Here is a 14,598-nt window from a genome sequence, read left to right on the forward strand (position 1 = left end):
CACAAATTTTATATTTTATAAAAATTCCTTTTACAACTGAAACACGCCAGTTTTTCAGAATTCAAGACTGAAATCCTCTATTTAGCCAAAAAACAAAACAAAAAAATCCCCAACACAAGCAATCTAAGCTTCTTCCTACTGCTGTGCTAAAGTGCCTCCTCTTTGACTTGAAGAGAGCATTTCAAAGGGTGAAAGGGAAGTACACTCCATGTGTATTCAGTTCTTCACTCCTCTGCTGAGGCTGCCAAAAAAGATGACAATTTGTTCCAGTGGTTTCTGGGACGCGTACAGCAACCCACTAGGAACTGGACATAACCCAATTCATTTCACATAGGCCTCAAACAGTAATAATTTTCACTCTCCTCAATTCAGAATGTATATATTCATGAGAAGACTATATTTCCACTGTTGCAATGTGCTGTGAGAATTGGCAAAGCTTGTTGTGCCACTCCTACAATAACCTGAACATACAGTAAAGTATACAGATGCTCCCTGAATTATGTAAACCCCACATACGCATATCTGAGTTTATGAAAAAAGTTCCGTAAACTAGAAACAGGAGAGGTTTTTTGGTTTGTTTGGGGTTTTTTGTGTAATGATCGGAGATACGTTTCCAACTTATGCAAAATTCAAGTTAGGCAAGGTGTTCCGGAACGGAACACTTGCATACATCGGAGAGTGTCTGTATCTAATGGAAATATAAAATCCCATGGAGATTGTGGTAGAATACAGTACGTGATTATACGGTACTAAATATATGCCCCAAAAATGAATGTTTCAGTAGAGCTTACAATATTTATCAGACTATGAAACTATCTTTGTCCCATGAAAGTGTCATGAAAAGAAGATATTCTTTGTTGGAAATTCAGGAGTTGGGAAAAGGGTAGTGACAGAAGACCCACTATAAAAAACATTAAATAGGATCTACAGTAGTTCATTTTGCCACATTAAAACAACACAGATGAAACCAAATGGCACAAGACAAATTTGGAAAAGTCTGTGAAAGCATAAATAATGCAGTATATAGTACTGCATACAACTTGGTCATAATACAGAACATAATTTACAAAATATTTTCACCAGTTGAATCAGATAACTATGCTGACAACCCCAGGGCCCATAAAAATCACAGAACATGACAGGTAGCAGAGGAGATAGCACCCCAATGATACTGCAGGTTAAGCAATGAGAATATGTGGTAGCTTTGTTTTGCTGTGAATGATTCTCAGTGTCTACATAAAAAAAGATATGGGATTAAAGATGTATGGAGGTAGACAAATTCATGAGAGGAAAAGGTGAAGTTTGTGGGAGGAAAAAGTGAAGTGGGGAAGGGGAGATGAAGACAGAGTTAGAGGGGGAAGGAGGATACAAGAAGAGGTGAAAGAAAAGAAGACAGAGGTAGCATGGGAGATAAGGAAGGTGAGATGCATGATGGACAGTTACATGTAAGAGGCCAGGAATGGAGAGAGTGAACAGCTCAGAAGAGTAGGGAATTAGAGAAAACCCATGATACCCAGCCAAAGGAGAGAGTTAGATCCCGAGAGCTGAGTTAACTTCCTAGGCTGATAGGTCTTAAAAGCATTGTTAATTGGAAAAGGGAGTCCCGCTTGTGGCTTCTAGCTGATGGTCTGGGTGTTCTGGGGTGGGTCACAAAAGTCGTGCAGGTAGGCCTGGCCACTCAGAGTGATTCTGCTTGCTACAGTGGGAGTTCAAGGGAAATTCTGGAATAGAACTGGTCAAAATTAATATTTTAAAATGTTGTAATGAGACAATAGGGATTTTCTTTCATTAAAATTTCCATTTTCCCAACCAGCTCTTATCTGGTGCACTCGGCTTTCTCTGTCAGCTCCCGTTGACAACAGGGGTTAGCAGCTGTTGCTGTAGGGAGTTTAAGTGATTCTATCATGAAATTCTTCATCATGTTCTGGATCTACTGTTCCCACCACAGACTGAAAACAACATTTAGATGCATATTTCAAAAGGCTTGCATAGTGTGTGTTGAACAATATAGCAGAGCACAAAATATCTCCTCTTACACTTTCTCAGTGCAAAAAATAATAAAACTTGCTACCAACTTTAAAACACTCCCGGTGTATATAGTATTTCCAGCTACTACAATATTTTTATGTAGCTAGCACAAAGCTATGGGTTATGATTTTTCACAAACCTTGTGATAATGAAAGACAGTCACTATATGGGCAGATATCGTGAAAGGAAACATTCAGAGTTTTGCCAATGCACATTGATTTCAACTTGCCCAGAACTACAAAAGTTGCTTTATTGCCCTTCCTGAGCTGAGATTTAAATGTATCAGATTAAGTTATGGTTTTGTGATATGGATAGATGTTACTAGTGTCTACATTTTGGTTATCATAAATTTATTTTACTTAATAATACTTAGCACTAAAACAGTGCTTTATATGTTCAAAGGTCACATATGTAATCCTGGAGCCTTAAAACACCACCTGTCATTGAGGAGGATTCTTACTCTGCAGGGTGAAACCCAATTAATGATGACTGCACTGCAACTTTAAGCGGCGGGAGGGAGGGGAAAGCGGAGGGGAAGGGCTGTCCTCCAGCTTGCCAAGGGAGAGGAAACAGTGCTTAATGGGAGAAGGGGTGGAGGAGGAGGGGGAAAGCATCAGAAGTTGCTGCAAAAGGAGGAGTGAATCATCCCCTGGGACCAGAAGTGCTGGGGAGCTGAAAAAGGACAGGCCCAGGTGTGAGAAGCCCCTTTTTCCCAGACCAGGTGGAGCAGTACCTATCCTCCCTCCCCTTGACGTGGCAAAATATAAGGTTTGGTCAGCACCTGCTGTCGGCATCAGGCTACATGTGCCTTTCTAGGGAGGCTAGGAAGGAATTTTTCCCTCACAACCAGATTGGCCTAGGTGGAGTGAGTGTTTTTTGCCTTTCACCCAGTGGGTACAGGGCAGCTTTGTTATGGTGAGGGGTGAAGGGAGCTGGGCTATGATGATTGCAACTCCTTATGTAAGTGTGAGTTAGATGTCCGGTGCAGGTACTTCATAGGGAAAGTGTACAGTGACCAGCTAAATGGCTTGGTAAAGGACTTAAAAAGGAGGTGCTGGTTGAAAGAGCAGAACAGGGTGGAGAGGGATTCATGACTTCTATAACTGGTATGGCAGGGAGAGTGGATGGTAAGGTCGAAGCAATGTATTGGCTAGGGGGCCTGGATAGAAAAAGAAGGGGGCAGGTAGATATTGAATGAACAGGGGTTACCTGCACTGTACACTTTTATCTGCTGGATAGTCCCAGACATCTAATAATAAAGTTGGGGCCTGATTAGAACTATATGAAGCGTCTCCCATCTTATTTCAGTATAGCTGGAGAACACTGGATTCCTAATAAGGAAAAGACATTTTCTTCCTACAGGACTGCTGGAGTTTTAAAGCTACAAGGCTGTATTTATGATAAAAGCAAAGCTGAAATCTGGTGACCAGAAATTAAAATACTCTGCATGAGTTACAGTTTCAGTTATCCCGCTCCTACAGACACATGCTAAATAGGCAGCATGCAACAAACACATACAGAGTATGTATATTATTAAGGAGGTATGATAATTACTTGGCACGAAATTGAAGATGTTGATAATTCAGTCTGACAATATGTGATTTTTACTCATGTGGGCCCAATTGTTTGAAATCTGTTACACGGAATTGCTTACCTAATTTATATGCACAGTTACCATAATTGTGTGCACAGATCAGGTATCACTGTCACACCAGCCGTTTGAACATACAAATAGCTGATATGTGAAAGCAGCTGCAGTAACTGCACAAACATATCAGGGATGCAATTACATGTGGATTTTGTACACAGCCCTGGGCTTGCATATGTCCCTCATATAGTTAGCTCAGGGTACAATCATGGAAAGTGCAATGATATCAGCAATAGAGTTGAGGTTGTTCAGTACTTTGCAGGATCAGCCTCTTAGAGCTCCTTTTAATAGTATTGTCACTGCAATGCAAAGAATTCTCTTCATGCTAGAATGCATCCTATACAAAATAAGCATTGAACACTGTTTGTTGGTATTGCAGATTTGAATCAAAATGTATCAATAGAATCTGAATTGCCCTTGTGTCCTGATATGTATACACCTAAAACAATGATCAATTGAAATGTATTTTCATGAGCAATACATAAGGCACATGAAATACTATTGTGAGGATAAACATGCTGATTTGAAAGATAACAGTGGAACTAACATAAAATGGCTTTTTAAGCAAATTCCTGTGTCACACCAGAGAATTATATGGAAAGTTATAGTCAGCAACAAACAATTTATAACAATGAGGAAAAAAAGGCACTTGAGTGCTTTTACCCACCAGCTGTTTTGCTCAGGGTACTAATTATGTTTTGGACGCTACCCTATCCTGGACTCATTCTTAACAATGTGAAAGTAAAGGAACTATTTATTCTTTTCTCAGTCTTTGAGACAAATGCACTACTAGTGCAAACAGGCACAAAATAACTCTGATGAATTCAGCCCTTCATGTTTAACCTGTTATGTTTAAATCTAATTTAGTTGGGAATGGATTGATTAAGATGATGGTAGCTTTCAAATCGCTGAAACATATACCCACAAACCAGAGTTCCACTCCCTATCTACTCAGTTAATCATAAATGAGAAGAGTTTTAAAGTACAATTTAGTGCACAAATGCTCTCAAAGCATGACATTGACAGAAGAAAAACAGAAAATGGTTGAGTAAGATTACCAGAAATTACCACAGGTTTATTCAGTGCACCATATCTGTGACTGTGCAACCTGACTTCAAGGGATCTTTCTAATTCCCTGTAGGTTCATAGGAGAAACAAACAAAAAAACACTTTACACTCTCATTACACTAAAAATGATGAATCTCATCTGCAGTTCTACATGTGGGTTTTTAGTCTCTAGAGTAGTTTTATATGGGCTCAGACATTTAAGATTAGTTGGTTAATATAGTGGCCGCAGGCTGTGCTGGCTGCTGATCAGATACAGTTATTTGGCTGATGGCTGGATGGGGAGGCCATGACTTTGATTCAAGAGAGTTTCTAGACAATGTGTTTTTGCCCTTATCAAGGGTCAATATACCCGAATGAGGCTTCCTGCTACAGTCAAGCTGGAACTCATTAGTAGCCTAATATAACACTTATGGGGAAAAAGATCAGCTATGTAACGACTACATTTCCATAGCCTCTTCAATAAATCAACAAAGTCAAACCACACAATTAAAAATAACACACATTACTAAGCTGCATTTAAAAAAGGAAACGTTAGAGACACTCCCTGTATGCAGTTTACCTACAGTATGTTTCACAAAGATATAGTGCAATGAAAGAGTGAATTACTGTACAGTATATGTTTACTAGCCTAGCATTACTTAATTCACGTATGTAATTAGTTCATTCCCTAGCAAAATAACTTTTTTTTAACGCTATCTAGAAAAGGCACATGCTAAATGGTTCACTATATTAGAAGAGATGTTCTTTTAAAAGCCCCTTTTGCTGTGACCAGCATGCAGGAGGAAAATAATACCATGACAAGACAGCTTTGCATTTATCTCATAGCTGGAAGGCATCACTTTGAGTTCTAGCAAAAGCAAAGTCTAACTGAACCAGACGGTAATCTACATGTAATCAAGTTCACTCACTCTCTACACTCCTGTCTTGGAAGAATGTTTTTCTGCTGAAAAGCAGAATGCAACTAATTAGATTGGAATGAAAGCTGTGTGTTTTCATCTGCTAGAGAAGAACTATAACTCAAACTGATAGAGGAAAAATTGGCAGGTGGGTGGAATGAAGCAGGGGTGGAGGCATTCCTGGCTGGAGAGTAGAACATCACAATGATAAAGAGGCAAGCATAATCAATTTTTAACATACACAGCCCTTATATTCATGTCAGCTATAGGGAAATGAATACAGCTTCTTTTTGTATACACACGCCTTCCAGATACAAGAAAGTGCATGCATTTAGCAAGAAAAGAAGCATATGCAGTGCAAGCATTCCTGGGGTTATAACAAACATTAACAATAAGGATAACTTGGATTCTTATATTAATTATAACCAGGATCATGTTTCATAATGGCCTCACCCCCTTAAAATAGGTGGATGGACTTTTTGGCTGGATGGGTGAGGGAGACAAGTTTAAAAAAAAATACAGTTGACCAAAAGCATACAATTTTTACTAAAGATGTAGAGTGTGTGTTTGTGCTGGCATGTTATTTACATCACATGTGGAAGGCTGGGGGGGAAGAAAGGCAGTCTCTACTTTTTAATTCCAGGTTGAAAACAATGAAACAGTACATCAAACAGAGTATACAAGCAGCTATGGCCTTAAGAAGGAAGATATTTGCTAGCTTTTTATTGGAGAGTTAGATTAGAGGTTGAATTTAAGGTGGTCTTCAAATCTGTTTTCAGCTTTAAATGTTTAGTGTAAGAGAACTACAAATGTGTGCACCTCATCTTAAAACACCTTTTCTTATATAGTCCATCATTATTTAGAAAAAACAATAGACTATCCTTATCATTACACACATAAATTCTATCATATTATGTTATTCTGAATTATCATGGATTTGTGCAAATGTTGTTTTGGTTTGTATATTTTCATGCATAGCTGAGTTTCCCTTTAAATTTAGTAAAGTTCAGTAGAACCTACCAGTTTTGCCTGTTTTGAAACTAGGCAAACTCGTAAGTTTATGAGTTTTCCAACCATAAATTAGTTCTCAAAACTCCTCCTCCCACTTGCTCAAAATTTAGCACAGTCTCATGAATCTCAGCAAAAATGGATAGAATGTTGAGATTATAATAAAAATTCAACCCTGGTAAATTGTTCCTGGCTTAGTTACAAAAGTTTTGCAAAGTTTTGCTGTGAACACCGCCAGTTAAAAAATATCTGTAAGTGGAAATAAGCAGTAAAATTAGTAAATTCATACCTGAGTAAATTGGGAGTTGTAAGCACCAATGAGGTGAGAAAAATAATATAATAAGACCTGAAGAGATTAAAATTAAAGGCAAAAGCCCTCTATAAAACAAACAAGCAAAACAAACAGTCAAACTGGAAAATATGCAAATCCAAAACAAATATTAGTGAAAAAGGAAAACATGGAAAGCAGTCATACCAAGAGATCTTAGGTGTGATAGTGGGCAGTAAATTTGACATGAGTTTGCATTGCAGTATGGTAGCAAAGAGCCACACCGACTGAAGTATTTAACACTGGACTTGACACAATGCTGGAAAATGTTGTACAGTTGGAAATAACAGAGACCTGAGGCACCTTATAGGCTAACCGATATATTGGCGCATAAGCTTTCATGAGTGAATACCCACTACATCAGACACATGAATACCCACAAAAGCTCATGCTCCAATACATCTGTTAGTCTATACGGTGCCACAGGACTCTTTTTTTCTTTTTACAGATCCAGAGTAACACGGCTACCCCTCTGATAGTTAGAAATGTTTCACGGGCAGGGGGATGGACTAGATGCTGTATGTTTTTTTCCCAGCTCCAATGTCTATTATTCAGTTTCACATGGAGAAAGTCACACAGTAGATATAGCCCAATCAACTTGCATGGTTTGTGGCTTGGTACTAGTAAGACCATCATTATGACGCTGGCAGATCAGGTGCCAGTTCACGCCAGAGCCCTACGCCAATTCACTTGTATTAGTATAGGTCAAACTGATTGTTAAGTGTATAAGAGTGTACCGGGTGTTTAAACTTCATGAGAACTACTGGGATGTTACTTGCACTGTTCTTACTTATGTATCCTATTACAATGTAGTAGCAAACATTTAAATTGTTTTATACGCCTGTACTTAAATAACTCATCAAACAAGAAAGAAGCCTTGTGGAATGCAAATGAAGAACTTTTCTATTAAAGTGCTAATTTCAAAGGAAGTGGTCATTATGTGTGATGAACGGCAGTCAAAGACTCAAAATACAGTCCTCACTTTCAAATATCAAAGGAAAAGCCCAAGTGTGTCAGCTTGTTTTCTGTGAGCAGAAGCTGTAAGTTTGGATTCAAGGAAAGTTCCTGCATCTCTGGAGTGTTTGGACTCTTACAGGGAAGTGTACCAGATGCAAAGTGGAGATCCCCAAAGACAATCTGAGTACCCTGAAAATACTTTTGGGAAACTCGTAGTTTATAACATTACTTCCACCATTTGGAATTAAAAAAATGTGACTCACTTGTGTATCTATTTTATCTGCTTTAACCTCTCAACAACTCACTTCCTTTTCTTAGCTAATAAACCTTTAGTTAGTTAATTATAAAATTGGCTGCCAGTGTTGTCTTTGGTGTAATTCCTAGAGTACCAATTGATCTGGGGTAAGTAACTGGTCTCTTGGGACTGGCAGTAACCTGATGTGGTGTGATTCTTGGTTTAAATGACCTTTTATCACAAAGTCCAGTTAGTCTGGGTGGCAAGATAGACTGGAGAGTTTAAGGGTACTGTCTGTGACTCCATGGTAAGACTGGCATAGTGATCCAGGAGTTCACATTTGTCACAGGCTTGGTAAAATCTAATTATAGAACATACCATCAGTTTGGAGTGTCTTCCCTGTTTTCTGACAGTCTTCCCTGAGGTCAGCACTTTTCAGTTGTGACCCATTCCGGATAGCATGATAATTGTCATGCTTCCCCTCCCCTCATATGTACTGTGACAGACCAAGACCAGTGGGGTACAGGAGTCTGGTAGGGGGCAAATATACTGGTCACAGGATGAATAGTTTTCTGTTCCCTGAGTGACCAGAGCAGGGGCTGCACTAGAGTAATCAGGAACCTGCTAGAACCAATTAAGACAGGCAGGATAATTAAGACACCTGGAGCCAATTAAGAAACTGCTAGAATCAATTAGATCAGGCTAGCTAATCAGGGCACCTGAGTTTAAAAAGGACCTCACTTCAGTTTGTGGCATGCATGCAAGGAGCTGGGAGCAAGAGACACAAGGATCTGAGAGTGAGAATACATATTGCTGGAAGACTGAGGAGTATAAGCATTATCAGGCACCAGAAGAAAGGTCGGGTGGTGAGGATAAAGAAGGTGTTGGGAGGAGGCCATGGGGAAGTAGCCCAGGGAGTTGTAGCTGTCGCGCAGCTGTACTAGGAGGCACTCTAGACAGTTGTAGTCCACAGGGCCCTGGGCTGGAACCCGGAGTAGAGGGCGGGCCAGGTTTCCCCTAAGCCTCCCAACTCCTGATCAGACACAGGAGGAATTGACCAGGACTGTGGTTTCTACCAGAGGGGAAGGTCTCTGGGCTGTTTCCCAACCCACATGGTGAATCTGTGAGGCAAGCAAATCCACCAATAAGTGCAGGACTCACCAAGGTAGAGGAGGAACTTTGTCACAGTACTCAAACACTGCAATGAAGTACATTGAAGCACTGCTGTTCTGATTACAGGAAGAAATCCCTCTAACCAAACTGCTATGGCCCATTTCTTTTCACTATGCTTAATATGAAAAAAAGTCCCCAAACATTAAAAGGCCATTAAATCCTGTGTCTTGCCATTTAATAAATTGTGAGTTGTATATGAGAATCAAGGCACTATGGAAAGCCATTTGCTAAATTTAAACTGAGTTTTAAATCATGCAGTATGCCAATAGGAGCTTCTTTCATCATGAAAAAGGGAATATGATGCTTTAATCTGCAGAAGCTACATTGTAATGACAAAAAATGTCAACTTCTGTTGACCTCCATATTACAGATGGAGAACTAAGATAGGAAAGCTAAATGACTTGTCCAAGATTATTCAGGATGTCTGTAACAGAGCAGGGAACTGAACCAGATTTCCCAAGTCAAAGAGTACCATCCTAATCACAGAACAATTCTTCCTCTCTGGATGTGAAAAAAAATGTAGCCATGAAATGTACACACCTCCGTGTGTGTATACAAGTGAACTTCTACCCACTGAAAATTTGATCTGGAATGGCTAAGTAATATTAAAAGATGGTGATGACATGCCTGGAGATAATATATGCAATCTTTTCTAATTCAGCTGCTGCTAGCCACTTCCAGAAGGCTGTTGCATGGGGCACAGTACATCGTAAAATGGGGAAAAGTTTTCTTTGATTGGTGATGTGTGGTAAGATTTAAGGAAAAGTCCTATACTTAAAGGGAGAAACCTTAAAGCAAGAAACCAGTTGAGTTCTATAATAAAGCTAAAAAATTGTTCTAAAAACCTATGCAGATACGAGGAAAGAACATTCTTTCTATAGGTTTTTGCAATCGTCCTAAAAATTATACAGCAGAGGTAAAATTTTATGTCAAAATACCAAGCATCTCTTCCCCTATACTTATGCCAAGGACATATTAATAAATCGTCTCTGATAAAATGAGCAGGATTTGGAAACTAAATATAAGATTAATGCATTCAGAATGCAGAAAATGGAAACGACATCATGTCTTTTTCTTTTTCTTTTACTACAAAATGTAGAAAGAAATTTATTCATTCTTTTGCTCAATAGCAGTGAATGAAGAAAGAAACTAAACTTAAGTGGCAGCTACGGCAAACCAGAAATTCTTTACTGTGGCCAAACAACTGTACATATGTTTTCATTTATTTCAGAATACTTTGATGTCTTCATAATAGTAAAGCAAAGAAAAAATTTAAAAGTTAACATTCACTTTATTAAAACTCACAAAGTTACAATCAAAATATGCCAAGAAAAATAAATAAAACTATTTTGCCCAGATTTGGTGTTTTATTTCGGATGGATTTTATTTTATTTTATTTCATTGCACTTGCAAAAGTAAAAGGAGAGTTGCATTGTAAAACATACACCATTATAATAATTCTGGTTCTTCTGTTCTCTAGACCTGACTAAGCCTGGAGAGAACAGAGGTGCATGAGTCAAAGTTTTTGGAACCTTAAAAAAAAAATAGTTTAGCTTGGGTTTAGTTTAAGGGGTAGGCAAAGTCTTTTGTTGTTTTTAAACCCAAGTCTGTCAAGCATTCGGAATTGCATCACACCCAGTTGTACTAGTCTGCTGGTAATTAATGATTCTGATCTCACACCAATTTTACGCTGGTGTAATTCCACTGATTTCAAATTGAAGTATTACAAGATTTACACTGGTGTAAGCAAGATCAGAACTAGGCCCTCAGTTGCTTCCTCTAATGCAGCTGAAATATTTGAGTCTTCAAAGAACATTAAAAAGTTTTTGACACTGTTGGTAGAAGATGGAACCTTTTGCCTCCACATGAGGTTGCCAGCTGTATGGACTTCCTTGTTTTAAACGAGTGATCAAAATACCCACAACATTCTTGTGTTTTATCATTTCATGAATGTGCTCAATATTTACATAATGATTTCTCTCAAAAGATGAAAGAAGAATGAGAAATAAATAAATAGTGATCTCCTTGCATAATGACTGTACCTTTAAAGATGGATCATTCAGGGTGACACTTGGCTGCATCCAATACATCAATATTTATTCAGCAGACAGAAAGTCAATTTCACTATAACTTACTCTGTAATAGGAAGCAATACAGTAAAGAATGTGCCAGGAACAAAACATGTATACTTTTAATAGGTTCAATTACATCTTTTATTAAAAGAAAAAGTCTTTAATGAATTTAATGAATTCTCTACACATATGATAAAAGGGAAGACTGAATAGGTAAGGACCTAACCAACTTAGAAGAGTTTGCTGATATCCAATCACTGAGAAACCATCAGGCAAGTCAAGTATTTTGAATAGTCAACTACCTTGAACATAAGAGAACTCCCTGAAAGAAAACTTCCAACTTATGTGAGGATGATGGCCTATATTTGTCATTACTTCCTATTTAGAAGTAGCTGATACTATAGGGTAAACTGGACATTTCTGAGGTACTATAAACTATCAATAACCTTCAATATGAAATAAACACATCAATTGAAGTCAGATAAAACATAAATTGACAGCAAAAATGAATAAATTAATGTATTAATTAATGTCCTCTGAAAAAGGGAAAGAAAGGAGATTTTAAACATACAAGAACATGCATGCATATTGATGTTAAGATCTTAGATTTTACTGCCCATGTTGTCTCTCAGAATCTGCACAGTATGCTTAGGATACTTTTATCCAATATTCATACATTGGAAATGTATACAAATACAAATTGAAATATTTCCATTGGCTCACCTGTTTTACAGTAATTTTGTGTACACGTGCAGGTGTATAAGGACAAAAATACCACATGGCACAGTTCTCTGTTATCTAGCACATTATATTAATGGCCTCAACTGATACAAAGCTCAAATTTATTCTCTAGGACAGGGGTCAGCAACCTCTGACACACGGTTCGGCAGGATAAGCACCTTGGCGGGCCGGGTCAGTTTGTTTACCTGCTGTGTCCACAGGTTTGGCCGATTGCAGCTCCCACTGGCCGCGGTCCAGGCCAGTGGGGGCTGCAGGAAGCTGCGGCCAGTACGTCCCACTTCCAGCAGTTCCCATTGGCCTGGGATGGCGAATTGAGGCCAGTGGGAGCCACAATCGGCCGAACCTGCAGACGCGGCAGGTAAACAATCTGGGCCGGTCCACCAGGGTGCTTATGCTGGTGAGCCACGTGCCAGAGGTTGCCGATCCCTGCTGTAGGGTATGGTCACATCAGGAAGATAAGATTACGTAAGAGATAACAATACTTGGATACTGAACTTCAGCCTCCAGCTTTAATTGGGCCTAAAATATAATCTGAACATAACCCTCCACCTCCAGTATGAAAATGCTAGATTTTTTGGTAACTCAACCATCTTGGAGTGGTTTGATTCTAATAAGTGTATTACAGGCAGTTCACAGAAATCATGAGAGTTGAGATTTCCCACAAATACACTTTTAAACACAAAGAATTTAAATAACTCCTGATGGATCACCTGGTTCCAGTGGGCCCAGAAATCACTTACAAGGAAGAAACAGGCAATCTCTCAACTCAATATTTGCACACACCAAACTAATCCGTACTTGTTTTCAAAGGGCATGCAGCCTTAGAGTATTAGTTCATATCAGAGGGGCTGACCTAGACTCAATGCCCTAAAACAGTGTTTTCCAATACTGCTTTTTGAAGCTCCATCCTTTCCAGACTGACATTCTGTACACTTAGAAGGATTTTTGGGGTACTGACATCTGAGCTATTAAAAATGGCATTTTGTCATAAGCATAGTCATGTGGTAAATCTCTCACTAAATAAACAGGGAAGGCTGCAAGTATTGACCAAGAGAGAGGACAGTGGAAGTGTTTCTGAATTATATGCAGAATGATACAGGTGTATTAGAGAAGATAAATTAGAGGAAGTGCCTGGATCCCAATGGGAGGCAGGGCCAGGATTCCAAAGGATTAAGCAGGGATCTGGCAAATCCTCTGGGCTTTTATTTTATGTCACTGACAAAAGAGAATATCTAAGGGCAGAAAAAAAGTGTGAGATTCTAAAAGTAGGTAGTTAGAGACCTATGATTTCCTGATAAAATACCAGAAATTTTAATTAGGGATACAATCTGGGGAAAGGGTAAAGTGCATAAAGGCCAACAGAAAAAACAAAAACAAAAAAACAATTGTCATAGAATTTTTCATAAAAGTGCCTCAAAAGGGAGATGAAGGCAAAATACAGTAGTAGATGTAATTTGCCTTGATTTCAGCAAAGCGCTTGGTAAAGTATCTGACAAGAAGTTAATCCCAAAGATCAAAGGTTTATGAAACATTGCCAGTATGTAGACCTGTATATCAGACTGGTTGATGGGAAGAGAAGAGAAAGTTAGAGTAAACTGCAGTGCAGCTTTGTCAAAAACATGCAGAATCTGGCAAGTTCAATAATATGTATTAGTACAATGTACAACAGTATGGTGTCTAAATCAGCCAGAAAACTAGAGAGCTCAGGAGACTAGTAAAAGGTTATGTGACTTATTCCTATCTTCTACTAATAAAGTATGCATTTTGCTCTCTACTCAAAGTTTAGAACTCGTTATTAAAGATAAAGAGCTCTACTCCAGGGTCATTGGGGGCTGTGCATGTCCCCTGAAGCTATGGAAGAAAGTTTCCTGCAGGCTGCCATGACTTCCACACAGACTTCAAAGTTTGTATACTTTATATTTGGATATATTTTATTTTGAGGAAAACTACTAACAACCCTCTATATAGCTTTAAGAGTGTGAAGAGGCTGCTTTTAAATCTTTTATTGCTGGTAGTATGTCTAACAGCTGTCATGTTATTTCCTTAAAGAAACTGAAAGAATTTATGCCCATTGTTAGCTCAGGGGAGGAGTTCCCTCTGGGAAAGATCTAAGGTCCTGGTTGAGGCAGGTGGGGAAAGTGCTGCTGCTGCTGCATCATTAAACCTGAGGCTATGAACTCCTTCAGGATATGCCTACAGTGTTCACTGCTTTCAGCATTACATAGAGTACTTATACCACATGGCCCCAACTCCACCATGGGTATACAGCTGTGTAAATAGTGGTGCACTACTTAGGTAAGTAGAATAAAAAGACACATGATCCCTGTATGTACCCCAGTATATACCCTAGAGCAAGCGTCAGCAATCGTTCAGAAGTGGTGTGCTGAGTCTTCATTTATTCACTCTAATTTAAGGTTTTGCATGCCAGTAATACATTTTAACGT

At 38.8% G+C, this 14,598-nt stretch overlaps 1 protein-coding gene across 3 annotated transcripts in view; it reads right to left on the reverse strand.

Moving 5' to 3' along the window:
* Window positions 1-14,598, reverse strand: part of GPC5 (glypican 5) — a 1,108,951-nt gene that overhangs the window by 321,073 nt on the left and 773,280 nt on the right. Inside the window, exon 8 of one of the 3 annotated variants that reach the window (XM_050948972.1) lies at window positions 145-241. The exons of the other annotated variants lie outside the window; for them this stretch is intronic. Within the exon in view, the coding sequence (XP_050804929.1) occupies window positions 225-241 (17 nt within the window). The 3' untranslated portion in view covers window positions 145-224. Of the gene's footprint in view, window positions 1-144; window positions 242-14,598 lie in introns of those variants that run through there. 3 annotated transcript variants of the gene reach the window in all.

Source organism: Gopherus flavomarginatus, chromosome 1 (genome assembly GCF_025201925.1).
Source record: "Gopherus flavomarginatus isolate rGopFla2 chromosome 1, rGopFla2.mat.asm, whole genome shotgun sequence".
NCBI lineage: Eukaryota > Metazoa > Chordata > Testudines > Testudinidae > Gopherus > Gopherus flavomarginatus.